The 19,500-nt window shown below is 35.6% G+C and overlaps 2 protein-coding genes and 1 non-coding gene across 9 annotated transcripts; 1 reads left to right on the forward strand and 2 right to left on the reverse strand.

Annotated features, from left to right (window-relative positions):
- Positions 1–74, reverse strand: TRNAV-AAC (transfer RNA valine (anticodon AAC)). Its single transcript has one exon. It is a non-coding gene; the product is annotated as a tRNA-Val (tRNA).
- Positions 75–1,285: 1,211 nt separating this feature from the next.
- On the forward strand, positions 1,286–6,854 carry LOC114281319 (THO complex subunit 4A). 5 transcript variants are annotated; one of them, XM_082917472.1, is made up of 4 exons: positions 1,286–1,519; positions 1,773–1,921; positions 5,582–5,878; positions 6,048–6,854. In XM_082917472.1, the coding sequence occupies exons 1-3, from the start codon at positions 1,497–1,499 to the stop codon at positions 5,854–5,856; spliced, it is 447 nt and encodes a 148-aa protein (XP_082773598.1). In that variant the 5' UTR covers positions 1,286–1,496; the 3' UTR covers positions 5,857–5,878; positions 6,048–6,854. The 5 variants fall into 5 exon arrangements, 4 of the variants coding, with proteins under 4 accessions (XP_082773598.1, XP_082773600.1, XP_082773601.1 ...); XR_014362900.1 differs by lacking the exon at positions 1,286–1,519 and adding an exon at positions 1,523–1,649; XM_082917474.1 differs by having other exon boundaries at positions 1,300–1,519; positions 1,765–1,921; positions 5,582–6,824.
- Positions 6,855–9,992: 3,138 nt separating this feature from the next.
- On the reverse strand, positions 9,993–18,581 carry LOC114281341 (uncharacterized). 3 transcript variants are annotated; one of them, XM_082917477.1, is made up of 12 exons: positions 18,410–18,581; positions 18,254–18,332; positions 18,091–18,175; positions 16,603–16,796; positions 15,570–15,652; positions 13,985–14,030; positions 13,828–13,884; positions 13,667–13,721; positions 13,457–13,557; positions 13,280–13,343; positions 13,029–13,162; positions 9,993–10,358 (listed from the first exon to the last, which is right to left on the reverse strand). In XM_082917477.1, the coding sequence occupies exons 2-12, from the start codon at positions 18,329–18,331 to the stop codon at positions 10,185–10,187; spliced, it is 1,071 nt and encodes a 356-aa protein (XP_082773603.1). In that variant the 5' UTR covers position 18,332; positions 18,410–18,581; the 3' UTR covers positions 9,993–10,184. The 3 variants fall into 3 exon arrangements, with proteins under 3 accessions (XP_082773603.1, XP_082773602.1, XP_082773604.1); XM_082917476.1 differs by having other exon boundaries at positions 18,254–18,572; XM_082917478.1 differs by lacking the exon at positions 9,993–10,358 and adding an exon at positions 11,475–11,832 and having other exon boundaries at positions 18,254–18,572.
- Between the last annotated feature and the right edge of the window lie 919 nt (positions 18,582–19,500).

Here is a 19,500-nt window from a genome sequence, read left to right on the forward strand (position 1 = left end):
TGGCGTCGCCCGGGTTCGAACCGGAGACCTTCAGTGTGTTAGACTGACGTGATAACCAACTACACCACGACACCCTATTATTCTTTTGTACGACATAAAATTAATTAAAACATTCAGGACGAGCCTCGTCTATCGAAACCGGAACGAAGCTTTACTTGTCGAACTTAGATTATGGCGTCACGAACGAGGACATCAATCAAGGTAATACTTTTGTCTAGTTTCTTTTGTTACTACTACTTTCATGTTTTAAAGGCAGAAGTGTTGCAGTCAGGTTTTGTAATGGTTTCTAGGTCGTTGGAAAATGGTAATAACTAATAAATTATCGCAAGGTTTGTGAACCAAAGGTTGTTAAGATGCACTGCTAGTTTTATTCCTTTTTTTCTCCTTTGGTTTTCTTTTTGTAGAAATTTTGCTTTGGGTATCTATTTGAATATATGCACTGCTGTTTGTAATGGAAGTCTTTTGCCAACAATGGTAAAAAGTAAGTTTTTTTGGCTTTCTAGTTTTTTTAGTCAAAAAAGCCGGCTTTTTTATCCCAAAACAACTCAGCTTTTTGCTAAAAAAGTCACTCAAAAAATCAAAAAGTCAAAAAATTAACTCTTACCAGCTTCCCAAAACACCACTTAGTCTTGCATATGAAAACATTCAGGTTAATGCATAGCAGTTACTAGGCTTTTTTTGCACAACGCATGTAAGTTATAATTTGCTTGGTTGATATTTTTTCATAGCGATACTTTCTGTCCTTTATTATTTGACTTCTGTAATTCTCACCTCATGCAAAATCTCTGCATAGGTAGAAATCTGGAGAATGTTGGTAAATCTGGACTTGATCAGTAGACGTTATTTATTTTTTATTGTTATTTTTTTGATAACCGAGCATCTGAGCTAGCGTTTTTTAGGACTCGCACCTCAACTAATTTCGGAGCCATGAGCCGATCGACCAGGCAAAGACACAATGGCCTGCTAGTAATCCAGCTAGGGGTGGGAATCGAATTCAAGACGTCTGGGGTTTATGACTCGTCCCACAGTTTTCCTCCCTCAACCAACTGGGCTACCCTTGCGGGTTATCTGTAGACATTATTTGGTAGCCAAAAAATTAGACTTGATCAGTAAACAGTATTTTTTAGAAATCAAAATACGGTTATTTAGACTCGATATATGAACATAGGATTTGTATATGGTACCCCTCAATTCCATTGTTTTAATAAATTTTCTGACCACCTTATAGAGCATTATGAATTTATTGATATTTGACCACTAACAGCGAACTCTATTTTCTCAAAGTGACAATTTTCTTTTATAGTGCTTCCCTATGAATTTGCTTTCCCTGTGTGTATGACAGTTATATGTCTCATGGTGACCTTGGATTAGGGGTTGGGCTGACTGGCTCAAAGGTCTGCCCAGCCCAATACACTTGCTTGGCTTTATTAATAGAATTAAATGTGCGCAGCAACTCTTTTCAGAGGTTGGTGACCTGAAGCGATATTCAATACATTATGATAGGAGTGGAAGATCAAAGGTATTTTATCAAGTTTGGCATGACATGGTCTTCTGAAGAATCTTTGTCCGACTGTGTTTTAGGGATAAAAAACATTTTAGCTGTATTTGGTTGGGGATTTGAGAGTGGATTAGGAAAGGGAAGGGATAAAGTAAATAAAATATGAATAAAATATAACTAAATTTCACATAGTTTCACATATTTTGTTCTTTTCTTTTTCTAAATCCTTCTTCAAATCCCCAACCAAACTGAAGTTGTCTTCTCAGGATGACAGGATGTTATGTCAGCTGTCAAGAGGTACAACAATGTGCAGCTTGATGGGAAGCCAGTGGAAATTGAGATTGTGGGAACAAATATTGCGACTCCTGCCATGCCTCCAGCTGCAAATGGTTCTTTTGGAAATTTACATGGGGTTCCAAGAAGGTACTATCTTTGTTTTAATGTCTAAACATGTTGTGTTTTGTTAAATTGAATAGTGTCACGACTTGCAAATACTTTCAAAACTGCTTCATACTGTTCAAATTATGAAAATATTGTGAGGTTTTGATGCATTGTTAGTTGATGGCCATATTATTTATAATTTTTCATAAATGAATTAAAACCCTGCTAAAATTTCATTTGCTAAAATCACAAAGGATAATGTTTTCATAAGCATATTAATTTTTATAGTTTGTTCAAATTGGTGATCTTATAACTGCTGGTCTTAGGGTTCGCCAGATTTTGATGGATAGCTGATGCGTCTAAATGCTTCTTTTGAGTTATCATTTGTTTGTCAAACTATGGATGCTATGGTACGTGGAAGATTTAGCCCTTAAATTAGCTCTTTTTTGGTATGCACTATGTCAGCTATATTGGGAATTTGATTGAATGGAGCACCTGGTGCTTGTATAAACTCTATCTTTAATTCATACTTCTTGAGGAAAAACAATTTCTTAATTTTTTTGATGCCACTTCAACTTCTTTTTTTTTGGGTATTCGTGATGCTCCACAACACATCAGTTAGGACTGCTCAACTGATTGTTTGTCATAGTTTCTTCCCAAGCTTTTTGTACTATCAACATTGACCAAATTCCTACTAACAACTGCAAAACATTCAATTGCTAATTTCTGCTTCTTAAACATCATTGTTACAGAATTCTTGTCCCTTTTTATGCAATTTGAAGACTTTATTGATTGCACGACAAATTAAAAGCATGCCACTTCGTGCATTACTACTATCATTAAGGGTGAGTTTCTATTAAAATTCCTAGATTGATAGTTCAGTGAATGGCTAATGTGATAAGCCTAGAGAAGAGTGTCCATAAATATTGTCTTGAATACTTGTGGTCCCTGGTTGTATAAGATGGTAATGCAATTTTGAAGCTCATTGAATCCTTTTAAAAACACCAGGAGATTGATACCCATTGTGTAGTGGTAATCAAATTTTTTTAGTTTGAATGTTTGCAAGGATTCTTCAAAAGTAAACCTCTCTTCCTAAAATATACAAATAAAGCAACATGGTTCTTGATGATCTTTCCCCTAGAACCACTTATAAGTTATAATTATTGGAGAATTGGCTCCAAAATTGTTCCAGCAGTTACTTGAAAAGTGAAGCTTGGAAAGATGTCATCAATTTTATTTATTTTTTTGGGGAAAAAGATTTGGGGAAAAAGATTTAGTGAAAACGGATCCGGTGAAAACGGATTGACCTTCCCATCCATAGGGCACTCCCCAACCAAAGACATCCTCCAATCTTGAACCCAAAATGATAATCAACCAAACATGTTAGTGGTGCTGTTGACTACCCAGAAAAACTTGGGGTGGGAAGTGGATCTATTTTAGCAGGAATTGAGAATCCTTATTGATATGATTTAATTAGAAAACTTGCAACATATTTTTTGGAGGTGTTTTTTGGGTGTATGTTGGATGGTGTATGCTTTCAATTGACAAACTAAGGTGTGGGAGGATTCTTAGTAACATCTAAGGAGGATGATTTATAATCTAAGGGTTTTACCATAAGCAAGATTGGTACAAGATTTGTGAAGATCTACTTTGCTAAGACCTAGGTACGATGGAGACCCCTCTTAGAGTGGCACATCCATTTCCATACCAAGCACATGTATAACGTTGGCACTCATTAGACACTTTTAGACACATGTTTAAATGTTTCCATTTATTTTTTTTTTATTTTTCTAAACTAGATGTGCAAGGGGTGTGTCTACTTGTATAGATATGTAAACACACATCTAGGTCCTAGGCAGGTGTAAAAAATTAAAGCAGTTTGCTAAAGATTAAAATCAAAAGAAGCATATATTTCAAAAATAAGGGATAATCTAGTGATCCTTGTCACCGCATTCTGGAAAGGATGGGTAGGGGGAGGTTTTATTCATGAATTTGACATTGGGGATAGGGTGGATCTCATATTTCAATGACCCATCTGTTGTTTGCTGATGATATTCTACTTTTTGGGAAGCAGAGGAGTTGAGGTGGCTGAGGTGTGTTTTGACAAAGTTTTTGGGCTTCATGTTAACTTGGCTAAGAGTTCAATTATCATGGTAGGGGAGGTGGATAACATGGATGTTATGGTTCAGATTTTGAGGTGTAGTATGGAAGAGGTGCGTATTTGTGTTTGCCTCTTGGGCCCTCATTTAAGGCTAAGGTAGTGTGAGACAGGGTGGTTGATATGTTTGCAAAGAAGTTGGCTACTTACCTCAAGGGGTAGGTTGACTTTGATCAAAAGCATTCTTTCTAATATGCCTACCTACTTGATGTCTGTTTTATCTGTTCCTAACTCAGTGGCTAGGAGGTGGTGAAGTTGGAGAATGATTTTTTGTTCTGGAGTGGAGTGGAGTGGAGGGGAGGGGAGGGCAGTTCAGTTCAAGTATCACCTGGTGAATTTGGATAAGATTGGTATGTCTTTTCATGGGGGAGGTTTAGAGATTCATATGTTAGAAGTGTTTAGCAACCTTGCTAGTAGGTAAACAATAATGGAGGTTTGCCGTGGCAGAAGAGTGGTTGTGGAGAAAAATGGTAGAAAGTATGGTTGTTTGTGGATTAATTGACCATAGAGTGTGGGATTTTGATGAGTTTGCCAATAGAATTGTGTATAAGGTGAGTAATAAGGGTAGGGTGAAGTTTTGGCTTGATTTATGGTGTGGGCATAAAACCTTTGAGGGACGTGTGTCCTAATTTGTTCTCATTGGCTTTGGTTAAGAATGCTAAATGGCAGGATTGTTTGGTGGTTTCTAATAACGGGGTTGTGCGGAATCCACAGTTTAGTAGAGCATAAGAAAATTGGAAATCCAGTTTTTATGGAGGTTTTTTTTTGGTTATTATTTAAGATTGAAATCTACAGTCTGGATAACTTTGTTTGGCATATAGCGACATGTCAAAGGGCGGGGTGTTCTTAGTTCCCTCCTACCAGGATTTGAATGATGGGGGGAGATTTGGTTTCCATCCTTGGAAAGCTATATTCGGTTCCTCCTAAGGTTTCTTTTATTTTATTTTTTTGGGTGGATTGCTTTCGAGGCCATTCTTACCATTGACAATATGACAAACAGGTAAAAGGTGACTGTTGAATGGTATTGTGTGTGGAAGTTGGCAAGGGAAAGTGGGAATCATCTTAGTGTTTGGCATGGTTTCATATGTGGGAAAAATAATTTCTTGTTGGAGGTCTAATGCGGTTATGTATTTGTCGTATTCATTTAATTCTCATGTTCAAGGACACCTCTTCACACAATTAGATTTAATATTTCTTAAATACTTGTTTTATTTATGTTCAGATTCATGGTCATGATGGATCCGATGGGGTTTTCCTTGCTAGTTGTTAGGCTTACCTAACACAACCCGCAACCTTTATCTGACCCTTTATCTGGGCTTTGAATGTATTATGTGTCCTAGGCCACGCTTCAGGAGCATCCTGAAATTTTGCTTTGCAAGTTTATCCTTGATAATTTCCTTTTCTAAAATTCGTATGATGCTTACTTCTGGTATGTTTCTGTGCAAGCCATTGTGATCCTTCTATGCATTGTGAAGAAAATAATTTGTGCACAACTACAACAAAATATTGCACCTTTCCTGATTAATGTGTTTCTGATATGTTAGTGGACAACGAAGAGGTGGTGCACTGGGAAGGACTCGTAGTGGTGGTAATGGAGGCCATGGATTTGGAAGGGGGCGTGGGCGGGGAAGAGGCTGTGGCGAGAAGTTATTGGCAGCAGATCTTGATGCAGATTTGGAGAAGTATCACTCAGAGGCAATGCAGATCAATTGACAGAATCTCATGTTTATCTTGTCTCTTTACACCTGACATAGCCATTGTGTGCTTGATCATGCAAGAACCTCAACTAGCTGTGTATTACAATCAGCCAACTCTTTAGAGTGTTTGGAAAAGAAATACTGGTTGGTACTGAGAACAATAGAACGTTGGTTAATGGAGCTTGGGCTTTTACATTTTATTCTATTCGTCTGGGTATTTTAGGCGGGTCAATGTTGGTATTTATTCATCCCAACTTTTTGACTTCATTTAGCTATGTCAGTCGTCCTTCATTCATTCCATGTGTGGATGCAGATAGAGGCGACTATATCTCTTCTATTCAGCCAATGCATCTGAGTTACTCACATCACTATCCACTGCTTTCAAGTGCTGGGGATTGTTTTTCGTATCGCTGAACGGCAGAGATATCAAATTGAGGTAGTTTTCTATATTTTGTTTTTACCTTGTCTGTGGACTATTGTTCTGTCTTAAAGTTCTGTCCCTATTTCTTGGTTTGATGAGCTTTTAGGTGTTTAGCTGTTCTGAGTTGCACCTTTTCCTCTGATTCTCTCAACGGAAATGCTAGTGCATTATGTGACACTCAAATCATGGTGAATTCACATGAAATCTCCTTGCTTGACGTGACCAGTTGATACGATGTTGGGGTAAACAGGTTCGATAAAATTGATGTCCCGTGATAATCTGAAGTGGTATTTTGTTATCTGTTCCTAGGTGTACGACTTAGTCAATTGATGATTTGTGAAAGAGGAGTCTTGTGCCGGTGTGGCTCTGTAAGAACTGGATTGGAACTGCAGCCAATGCTTTAGCTCTTCCTGACTGGTGGACATATTGAATGTTGATTGCGGCTCCGCAAACTTAATTGAAAAGATTGATTTCTGCTTTATATAACAACTATACTGGCCTGTGTTGGTCAGAGTATCAAACATGGGACTTATTAATTGCGTGAGGTGAAGGTTTAGGCAAAGAGAGACTTTCTGGCTGGACTTGAGCTTATTCGAAGTGCATAAGAGACTTGTTCTAAGTGTAGATTTTATTTTATTTTTTTAATTTTTTATCGTGATGCAATTTTTATAAGATTATACTAGTGTATGTATTTATATGCATTTAAAATATCTTTATATTTAACAATCAATAATTCAATAATTAATATTAGATTAATTCAAACATAAGTGTTTTCTCAAAAATAATATGTTTATAGATAAAACAAATTTGATAATTAGTATTTTCTGATAAATAAAATGTCTTCAAATTGTTTTTTGTATCAACATTATTTTATTGACAGTTAATAAATGAGTTTTTTTATAATAAAAAAACATGACATGGCATCACATTTTTTTAAGTATAAATACGTGAACGGGACTTTTTTATGGTAAATTAGAGAAAAAAAAACTGGTTCTATAATTTTGGCATAAATATATGAAAAATGCTTGGGAGCACTAAAAGGAGATCACTAAAGGGAGCACTAATGATGTGGCAGTGGGTCCCGTCCATTTTCTATGTCTTGTTTTTATTTTTTTATTATTTTTCTTTGTCATTTCCAATGTATTAGTGCTATTAGTGATGTATTTTTTAGTGGTCTAAATCATTGTTGTAAATATATTCACATTCCTTTTAGCAAAGCAAAGGGATAAAAACTAGGGGTGCAACTCGGGCGGTTCGATCGAGTTGGGAGGTTGTCCAAGCTCAGCCCAAGTTGTGCTGAGACTTGCCCAAGCCCGCCCAAGCCCGAATTGTAACCCGAGGTTGTCTGTTCAAGCCCGACCCAAGCTAAACCCGAATTGCCCGAGTTACCCGAATTGTAAATGAATTTCAATTTTTATTATTATTATTATTATTTTTTTAATTTATAGAAAATCATTAATACCATCAAAACAAATAATTTATACAATGTAAGAGAGATGCCACTATAGTAATCCTTACAATTTATAAGTAAAAATAAAAAGACAAAAAAATAAGATTTTATGTTATTTGTATATATAATATATATTCAATATGATTTAATAATATAAATTATTTTAATATCATGTAATGACAAATAATTTATATTTATATTTAATATTTTTATATATCTATATATGTATAATTCGGACTTCGGGTTGCTCGGGTTGTTTGACATCTTTGTCCAAGCCCGCCCGAATTTAATTCGGGCGGATGAATTTTTGTCCAAACCCATACCGAATTTGAAAATATATTATCCAAGCCCTAAAAAAATTCGAACTGGGCTCGGGTTGCTCGGGTTGAGCCCGCCCAAGTTGCACCCCTAATAAAAACTACTAAAAATAGTGTGCAAGCACAAATATAAACAAGAAAAAATAAAATTTTCACTATAAAAAATATGATAACATCATTATATGACTAATGATTTATTCATGAAAAAAAACTAAATGTCATATTAACTAAAATTTTAAAAGAATTCAATATAATTATGTTAAATTATAAAATTACTTGTATTTTTTTCCAACTTTAAAAGAGGTCGGTATAATTCACCCTAAATATAAAAATATAAAAATGTTTGATCAAATATTCACCTTCTAAAATATAACACAATGCTCATATCACGATAAATTTGACATGATAGACAGCATAGCGCTAAAATTTAACACCATTAATAACATGCGAATAAATGAATAGAGTCGAGCAAGTTTGGCGATTTCCAACGATTGTTCCGGCAATTTCCGACGAGCCTTAAAACTTGTTTTTCTCTTTTCTTTTTTTCCGATCTTTCAGTGTTGGGGGGAGGGGGACCTATTGAAGGTCGCTTTCTTTGCCGGCAGTGCTTCACTCCAATCGATCTGGGTTTCTTTTCCGGCTTTGACTCGGTTTCCCCTTCCCTCGGTTTCCCCTCCCCTCGGTCTCATTCAATAGATCTGGGTTCCATCTGCTTTTCAAGGTGTTTTCCGGTGGTTTGGTTGTTGTTCTCTGTTCTGTTTTCCGACGATCTCTACGGCTTACTTCCGCTCTGTGGACCAGGTATTTTACGGCGAGACAACTCGTTTTCCAGTGTTTTTTTGGTGAGCTTCCAGTTACCCTTCCTGATCTTGCACTTTTTGGTTGTTTGGAACAATGCTCAAGAAAGGCTTTCTTCTTAACTCTAAAGTGGTTCCCAAACGTCTTTCTAAAGAAGAGAAAGGCAAAGGCATCGTCATGTCAGGGGCTTGTGCTCAAGATAAGTTGCACAGGATAAGTTGCAGGGTTCCTTATACCCTGACTTATTTTCCGTTTTGGACCGGTTGGACATGGCTCTGATTCAGGATTCTCTGGGTGATGATTTTCAATTTGATTGGGATGCTGCTTTGGAACATATACAGTCTAAAGTGGGCTTGGATGATACAAACTTTCCACTGTCAAAAGGCCGTGAACAACCTGGGTCCTCTAATTCTATGGTTCATACTGGTGTTGCTTTTGAACCGAGTGGTCAGTCTCCGAGTAAGGATATTAGAGCAGGAATCGGAGCAGGGTGGGATTGTGGCACTGTCATCAGAGAGGGGCCTCACAGTGGGCTTGGTTGCAATAAGAATAGTGAGGTTGATATGTCTGGTACTTCACTCAGCAAGGATGATAAACCCACGCAGAAGGTCAAGCGTCCCAAAAGAGTGTATTTGGGCAAGGACTTCATCCTCATTGATCGTAACTCGTGTCAGGCTCTTCAATCCGGTGGATCCTTTCAGTTTTTACACCGACAGAGTTTGTCGGTTTTTGAAGTTTGAATTCGTGGGCACTCTGACCCAATTCTGCAAGATGCAGTAGTGGATATTGAGATAGAGGCCCCATCCCTGAACATTCTACCTACTTCTTCCCAATCCTGTGAAGAGACACTACAACCGTCACCACCCAATTCGCCAACTCTACAACCGTCCTCCCCGGTTCTTAGTGATTGTGAAATGGAGGAGCAAGCACCGACTACTGGAAAAGCTTCATTATCTGATAATTTTATGTTTTGTTATGCAGGCCGGTCAAAAAGAATTCGTGCTTCCATACTTCATTGTCCTAAATCCTCTAAATTGATCTTTGACATTACTGCTGGTAAACTCAAGCGGGAGCCACGGATTGAAGATTCCTACTCTGATCCCAGTCTTTTCAAGCCACCTCGGCGTCGAGCTTTTGGACTAGGCTAGGAGACTCTTTTGTTGGTGCTTGTTTATTCTAGTTTTATTTGTACTCATGATTATTATAACTTGTAATGTTGTTATTCTGCTTATTAATATATAGTGATTTCATCGTCCTCAAAAAATAAATAAATAAATAAATAACATGCGAATTAATGTATTGTAAGAATAATAAGAGAACGATCCACGTATCAATAAGCAAAACAAGAGCAAAAAGCATTGTCCTATAGAAGCATACACTAGACAAATGTATGCAAATCTTCACACAATTTCATCTTTAAACTTTACATAAAAGTTTGGACATGCAAATTCAGGAATGTACATATTAGGACTTCTTAGGTTTTATCAACTTCTCCCAAACAGAAAAGATAACACTGAAAATAGAATACAATATGGCTTGTATGCAAGACATCATGAAGTTCCAACAAGAGGAGGGCCAGTACCATGGATATAGCAACCGGAAAAACAAACTTATCAGATGCCGAGGGTATTGTCCAACCTGAAATAAACAAGCATCAATGTCATGCTATAAAGATCGCCACAACACGTCAGGAACAAGTTGAACACCTCAATAATCTGGTTACCAAGCTGACGATGAATTGAAAGAAATTACAGTTGAGCATACTATATGTTAGCCCCAAGGTTATTCAAATTGATTTTGATTATTGAAAATTTTCTTTATTTAATTTATTATTAAAAGTTTTCAAAAAAATAGTATACAAATTGTGCTAGAAGATATATGATTCTAGAAGTGTTATTTTTCAATGATTTTTGACCCTTCAAAGCATAAGATTAGCAATTGTTTGCAAAACTCTATCCATGCTTAAAATAGGTCTACGAGTCGACACCAAGACAGCAAGGGTCAACACCAGAGTGAAGTTTAAAATGCCTAAGTGTTCCAGCTGCAAGGGACGACACCAAAACAGCAAGGGTCGATACCAAAATTCAGTGTGCAATCCAACAGCAAGGGTCAACACCAAGAACAGCAAGGGTCGACACCAAATTTTAGAATGCAATCCAGCAGCAAGGGTCGACACCAAAAACAGCAAAGATCGACACCAAATTTCAAAATGCAATCCAGCAGCAAAGGTCAGCACCAAGAATGATGATGGTCGACACCTGGAATACCCGAAAATCAACTCAAAGAAGAAAATAAAGCAAAGGGTCAACACCCAATCTGCAAGGATTGACACCTGTAAATCTGGGTTTAAAAAATTCCACTTGCCAAATCAGATCCAGACTGTTACAGATCATTTCTCAGCCTTTTTCAAATTTGTGTGCAAAATAAGTCATATCTTCTGACCACAGAACAGATCCTCTAGCACCATATCATCTCCAAGAAGTTGACTTATGAGGTTGAACATTAAATAAAAAGCTTATCCATTTAATGAAACCTCTCTTCCCAAGACCTGCCTACAGTCTGCCTTCTTATTCTGATCAAACACAACTGGAGCAAATCCTTCATGATCTTCTCCAACGGATAAGAGATTCAAATCTCCTCTCTCTCTCTCTAACAGCTAGAAGCCATCAATATTATAAATATGGAGGTCTCCTTGTTCATTCAATACACTTCTTTGATACAACAAGCCTAGAGCATTCAAGAGCAATCAAGAGCTTTTAATATACTCCATTTGTACTTCCATTTTCATAATTGAGTGAGTCTTAAATTACTTCTTACACTTTCATATCCATCTTTTGTGAGAGAACATTTGTAAAAGAGAAAAGTTGTACCTCTTATTCTTATTCCTTATTTTCTGAGTGACACACTTGTAAAGTGAGACATTTAGTTGAGAGGTTCTCAACAGATTGAAGTAAGTCCTTATAAAAATTCACAAGCTAGATGAAGCTTGATGATACATCTATTTATAGTAAAGAAATTCTCAAAAAAGTATCTTGAGGAGTGGACGTAAGCCGTTGAGCCGAACCACTATAAATCATTTGTGTCAAGCTCTTCTTTCCTTTCCTTTTATTTTCTGTGCATTCATTTATTGTCATCAACTGTTAAACACTTAGTCTTTGCAAATTTATTTTCAAACCAAATTTTTAACTACCCAATTCACCCCCCCTCTTGGGTTGCCTTCCTAATAACACTATATATATATGAGTATATATTGACAAGTATTCTTTCTTGAGTAACAAATAAAAATTAACTCAGCAAATCAGTAACTTATCTACTTAAAATGAGAGAGGAAGGTGAAAACAAGTAACATTTTCAAGATTATCAGACAGGTTAATAATACTGTGATCAATTATAAGCAATTGCCATTAACAATAGTTACTTGCAAATGCCATTAACATTAGTCACTCAGTCAAGCTTAAATGTTGTGTGTGTGTGTGTGTTTAGTGAATGCAAATAGTCTCATTCTAGAATTTAAAGATTTCACTTTTTACATGATTTTAGTTGACTGTAGTGCTTTTCTGTTTTACCTGCAGATTTTATTTATTCATACTCTTTTGGAAATGTAGAAGCTGCACACCACTGAATTGGATGGAAACATGTAGGTTTTACTACAGAGGTAACAAACTACACAAACAGATAAGACAAAAAGAAAGACATTCGCAAGAGGTCCAAGGAAAATCATGTCAGAAAGTAAAAACGACATAGTAAAAGACATGACACAGAAATTCGAAGCCATAGAAGTATATTACTATTTTTCAAATGAAAAGAACAATGAAAACTTTTAACATTAAAAAGTACCGATGGTGAATTAGGATTTAAATTATTGCATCATTCATACATCATTTGTTCGTCTCGTATGTTTTAAAATCTTTTCGGAACATATCATGGATAATCACCCAAGAGAGTGAAAAAAGAACATGTTTTTATGAGTGTCCTACTGGTCTTGACTTGACACAAAGTCCATTTTGGTTTCTCATTTCTTGTCTCAAATATCAATGTAAGTGATCATCCAGCTTTTCTCTTATTAACTCTCCTATTAAAAAGAAGACAAGCAACACTTCCAACACAAAAGGTAGAATTCTTGTATGAAGCATTTACTCGGGTATAAAAGTTTGGAATGAAATAATATTTGACGCATAGCAAACCGAAGTAATTTTGTGCACATTGATTGCAAAAACGTGATGTCAATATCAACAAAACATGATCAACTACTCATTTGCGTTAGTAATATTTGTAATGCAGCTGAAAGTGATGAAATAATTTACTCACAGGAAAAAGGAAATCCAATGCATCCCAGGCTGCATGACGAACAACTCTTGTTGGATACATTGGACCACCGGGAGAAGTGAAGCTATACAAGCAAGTTTTCAATCTTGTACTTGTCATCATTCTCAGTTCCAGACCTGCAGTAAATAAGTCATGCCGAATTGATCAGAAATAATCTAGTCTAAATCATATTACGTAGAAACAGCTCATAAACTTCAAAGCTTATGTCATCCATGTATCTTGAAATAATATACCCTGGAGATTTTTAATCTGAGAAAGGTAATGTAACAGTACTGGCTCCACCTTCAATTTCTGAAGCTGATCAAGTTGAAAAAATACAAAACCATATTAAAAGGCTTCACAATAAGAACCAACATTGAACCCATCAAGCGATGCAGTCTTTTCAGAGTTTTTCAACTTTGAACTCTTACCTGATCAGTGAGTTCAATAACAAAAATATCTGCTGGACCACCAACAAAGAAAGCAGTTGGAAAATCAGGAAATTGCTTCAAGAAGCTTTCAAGCTTGTCAGCTGTAAAATGAAAATTGTAAGTCAAGTTACACAGAGATAAATAAGGTCAAATTCTGAAGGATCCATATCTTGACTTCAACAACAAAGTTGAAGAACTGACAGGGCTTACCTAAGCTGTAAAAGAATATGAACCTTGATATTAGAAGAAATAGATCTCGTTGGGCCTGACAAATAGTAAAGGATTTCCAGATTAACTCTCTTCCACTTAATAATGATTCACACTGCACAAGATAGCATGTGGAAAATATATGGGCTGGATCAATGTCTGACCTGCAACGGGATTTTCTTTAATCGCTCGGGCACCAATGCAACCTCCTCCAGAAGATACTGAATCAAGGTGAGAGGATGAGAGTGAAATATCTTCAACCACATCTTTCAAACAATATAACATTGTTAGAAAATATCTCATCACAAAAAGAAATCGTACCCAGAAGAGAGATTGGAAATGTCTTGTGTTTGTTTGGATGTCGATCCTGCATGTAAGTATATATTATGCTATGAAAAAAGCAAATTTTTTATTATTTTCATATTTTTTTTAGTTTTTGCAATATGCACATATTATAAGAGATGCTTACTACAAATAGTAAGGGGAAAGGAAAGGAAACATTCAAGGACAGCATTGTTGACACCAGATTGGGCACCCTGTCGTTTTCCTACTGGATGGAACATAGGCAATCCAGCATCTGACCGACCATGAAGTTACAGGTAAAATATGTGACCCTCTCTTCATTCCCAACAGTCCTTTCCCTCTAAACCCCTCAAAAATAGGAGCCACAAGCTATCAACCCATTCATCAGATTATGGTAATGCTCCTCCTTCCTTTGGGAGCTTCATTTACACCATAAAACTACTTACATCCTTAAATTTTCATTTTCATTTTATTACAATTTTATTCTTTAACTAAAATTACCAAAATAAATACTCAAACCCTAAAATACAAAAACCTAATTCTCCTTCCACCCACCCCCTTCTCCACTGGACCACCACCATTGCTGCCTGCCTCCACCACCCCTCTCCTCCCTGTCACCCTATCTTCCACCACGAACAGCCACCTCCAGACCCTCCCCTTCCCTCCGCCATCTGCAACCCTTTTCTTTGCCCGTCACCACTTTTCTTCTTCGTAAACCCTAGATCTATTTCTCTCTCACTCGTTCTATCAGTGGTGGGGAGGCACGTTACAGTAGTGAGGCTGAGGGTGTTGGGTCTGGTGGTGGGGGTAGGAGGATGGGGTTGATGGGCTGGTCACAGTGGTGGAAAGGTTGGGTCGTAGTGGAGGTGGTGTAGAGTCAGGGTTTGAAATGTTAGTGGTTTAAAGAGAGGATGAGAGGTTAGGGTGGAGTATTCATTTGCGATTATAGAGGGTGGAATGAGATAAAATGATAATTTTGAATTTTAGAGGATGGTGTAATTAGAAAATGGATGTAAGGAGACAAAATGGTTGTGTAAATAGAAGCTCGCCTCCTCCTTCAACATCTTTGCGTCACCATAACTGAAGCAATCAGCATATCAGATATAAAAATTTACTCAATGTTCCCACTGTGTTAACCAATAATGCCTTTTCATTCTGGCAATCTTGAATAGCTCGCCACTCTCTTTCCCCTTCTGCAGGTCCAGCTCTCTCCCACCACTAGTTTGAATCACAGGAAACCTACCAGATTGACAGGGGACAAAACCCTATGGTACAATGAGGAGATCATCTTGATCTGGTTTCAAGCCGGTATGAACAACGCCAATATGTTCAAAAATATTTCAGCAGTGATACTGTAATTTGTTATCCTACAACAATCAGACTCAAAAAAGGTGATGCTACCATAAATATTTTCTTCCCTCCATTATTTTGTTTAGTCAAATGGATCACAAAGGAAATGGCTATAGAAACTATAATACACTTGAAAAACAGATACCAGTGGATCTACAGGGAGATTATATACCAAACCATGCCTAAAGCAATAAATATTTACCAATTTACCAATTAATGACTACGATCAAAACAGAATTGCAAACATACATACCAAAAGACATTTGTAGCACCTTGAACAAGAGCTGAAGAATAACGGAGGAGGACTTCAGAATTATCAAGTTGAACTTCAAACAACTGCAAAATGAATTCAAGTATATACAGTCAACATCAGAGGAAAGCCACAGTAGCAGAAACGTGTATCCCTTGACGGCCAAAGGCGGTGGTTAGAGGTGGTGTACAATTAGGGTTTGAAAGAATAGGGATGCAATGAGAAATTGGGAGGATAGGGAAGAGGGTATTTGTGGAATTACAGGGAGTGTAAGGACATAAAATGAAAATTGTATCTACACAAATTTTGTTTCATTTATAACTTTTTCTAAAAGTATAAGTTTATAACTCAAAAGGTAAACGAATTTATATTCCAATTTTATTTTTCCCACCCTTTTTTTTCATATCTTTGTGCAACTTCAATTATTTTCCATTTTGATTTCTTATTATTGATATTCCATTTATTTTTTCCTCAATGAAATTACTTATACTAACAACATATTTTACTTTGTTTACCCTTCACATAAATTATTATGTATATGTAAGCAATTCACAAATATACATATATTATAAATTTCTTTCAATACTAATTGGCAACAACCATAAAATTGACTCTTGTCCGTTTTGTTTTCATTCATTCCCTTAACAATAATTGCAAGAATGATAGCAATTTCACTCAAAAGGTAAAAGGATAAGGGGAAAAAATCAAAGAAAAAACTCAAATCTGATCTTCCTTGGGCAGAAAGTTACTTATGTACCCTGAGGAGCAACTACCCCTTTCTCTTTCCTTTCTCTTCCACTTTCCATCATAGCAAACGGTGGATACTCTCCATCTCCTCCTTTCTCCTCTCCATCCTTCCCTTCCTCCCATTCCTTCTTACCAGATGAAGCACTAGTATTAGTGCCTCAAATAATAAAAATGAGAACAAGGAGGAACGTAGAAACTTGGTTTCCATTGTTAAACAAACCACATTCAACACACAATTAGAAGGAAAACTTATACAACAGATACAATACTAAAAAAAGTTGCTACATACCCATTTGTGGAACAGAAGTGAGAAAATATGAGACACAAATGATTGGCTCCAGAGTTGGACTATCAAATCAATAATTGGATTTCCATTCTCAGGCTCACACACAAAATAATCAGCAAGCACATAGTAAAAACATAACGGGCCCTCAGTCCCATCCTCGGATGGGGAAATTAGATCTTCCCTGCTGAGAATTATATCTGTTTCAATTAAAATGCAGTAAATGAGAACACAAAGAAATAGGGCTATAAAGTAGCAATTAGGCCAGAAATCAGAATTGCTAATAAATAACAAGAGTTGATACTTGGAGATTATGATTAATCAAAATGCCATAAACTAACACACACACACACAAAATAAAAAATAAAAACAAAGGGGATTATTGAAATGCAAATTCTATTGGATACCATTATGACTCTCATAATTCTTTGTTAGACACTTTTAAACTTACAAATGACATTCTTCCATTTCTTACAAGTTACAATTTTTTTTTAATGTGAGTTGGACAAATTATCCTTGAAAGAAACAGCTACCACTCTGTCACTCATTGGATTGATCTTCAGAGGTGGTTTCATCAAAATAGGAAGAGATTATAAATCCAAGGTCAAAAGGCGAGGTTGAGTATCATGTCTCGCCACGATATTGGCTAGGCATAAACCACTATGCTCTTCGAGATCTCATAGTGCTGAAACTAAAAACAACATGCACAATAACAGGTTGCCTATGTTGCAATCATGTTCAAGCATTGATTAAGGTGGCTAATTTATATAGTAAAGGGTTCTAAGTGCTTTTTTAGGGGAACCGTCAAGCAAATGGAAACATACTCACCTCATCAACAAATGGAATGTTTTCATTCCATATGAGGTGCATTTCAACGTGAAACAGAACTAATATCTGTGGTGCAAGAAATTTCAAAAGCTACCTTACCCAATAAAAAGTATTTCACACTTCACCATATTATTTACATATCATAAATGAATATTATGCTGATTCTGGTGGAAACTGGGTTATATATACATATATATATTTATATATTTATTGCAACCATCATCAATATTCATTAAAGATTTCCTCAATTGCACAAATTTCAGAAATCACGAATTGAATCATGTCATTGCAAACTTAACGGTGCCGCTATATATCTGGTGTTTTCGTTCAACATTGATTTCAGCCATCGTACCATGCATTCAATTGTGACTGCCAACATATTCAAAACTGATGAAAAATGACTTATCACCAAATTTTGATGAAATGACATTCTTTAAATGCTGCGTCAAATGCAAGACGCTAAATTTCCACGAAACACCATGACATAAATGTTTCATATATGTAAAATTAAGGATCCAAATCTAGAACTGAAAAAATAAAAATAAAAAATAAAAAGAGCTTGTACAATTGAACAAAAAGAGTGGAGAACTCCCGACGTTGTAGATTAAAAATTAGCAATATTCATCTTTGAGAGCAAGTTAAAGACCAAGTGAAGTGATGAAAAACCTCTAGCTCGGTCATCGACCTTCAAAGCTATGTCGGCGAATAGCTCTTGCAACAAGTTGCGTCTCTGCGACGGCAACGCTAGTGCCTGCAACAAATACAACACAAAAACTAACTTCGATTCCCGATCAATTAGGTGTAAAAAAAAAAAAATTAGGAAACGAACTCGTTGGAGCTTTTTCTCGATCTCTTGAGAGAGGGCGAAGAGATAAGCGGAGGTTCGGAGAGACTGAACCGGTGGCATTCTGATGGAATTTCACAGTTATTACAGAGCATTTATTAGATAATGGAAAAACGCAAAACCCTAACCCTAATTACGAACCGACCATCCCTGCTCCTTTAGTTTACCGCCACTGTACGCAAAACGACCCCAACCGCGGGAGTGGCAGAAGCAATTCCACCGACAAGCTTTAGCTTTTGAACGGCCTTCTTCTTTAGGCCCGTTTGCTTGGACAGTCAGACCGGGGATTGAGATTAGTCGTGAGCTGGGACCTAATATTTAGTGGGTTTCGTTTGAATTTTGTTAAAAAAATTGAGTTTTTTAATTTTTGTGTTTTTTTTTTATATTTAGTAAATTTTTTTAAAAAGTAAAAATTTTATGAAAAAGTATTTTTAAAAGTTAATAAATATAAAAAATATATTAAATTTTTGTATTTTTTATATTTTTGAAATTTAGTTAATTTTTAAAAAGTATTTTTTTATTTTTTTATTTTTTAAGTATATTTATGTTAGGTATGTCTAAAAATTAAAAAAATTGCTCAAAATATTAAAAAAAATTCAGTAAAAATAAAAAAATACAAAAAATAAAAAAGTATAATTTTTTAAAAAGTATTTTTGAAAAATAATAACCAAGCATGCTAATTATATTTTTTTCGAGAGATGGAAAGGAAATTAATAGTGAACTTCAAATTAGGATAGACCTCTCCAAAGGGGTTCGAATGAGCTTTCACAACTTGAAATTTTTTATTTTTATTTTTTACATGTCAAACATTTTTTTTTAACATTAATATTTAATTTTTTGTATTTTTTATTAAGTAAAAATCATTATTTTTTTTTCCTGAAAATTTTTTATTTTATTTTTACTTTTTTAAAAATCTTTTACATGTTAGGCATTTTTTTATAAAAACATTAATGTTTAATATTTTTTTTTATATATAAAAATAATTTAACAATTCTTACACTAACAACTATTATCAAAACAAACATAATTTTACTTAATCCCTTCACTATCAATCATTTCCATTCTACCTCTAAAAATAAACAAGACCTTAAAAACAATCAAAATTTGGTGAGACTAGTCCAATGTACTTTCAAAATAAGCAAAAGCCCATCAGAAAGAAGAAATTAAGGTAACATTGGGTAAAAATTTTTAAATATGATTTAAAAATAAAAGTTATATTTTAAATTTGTGAA

The sequence above is a fragment of the Camellia sinensis genome, chromosome 3 (assembly GCF_055761805.1).
Source record: "Camellia sinensis isolate YWXY chromosome 3, ASM5576180v1, whole genome shotgun sequence".
In the NCBI taxonomy this organism is placed as follows: Eukaryota; Viridiplantae; Streptophyta; class Magnoliopsida; order Ericales; family Theaceae; genus Camellia; species Camellia sinensis.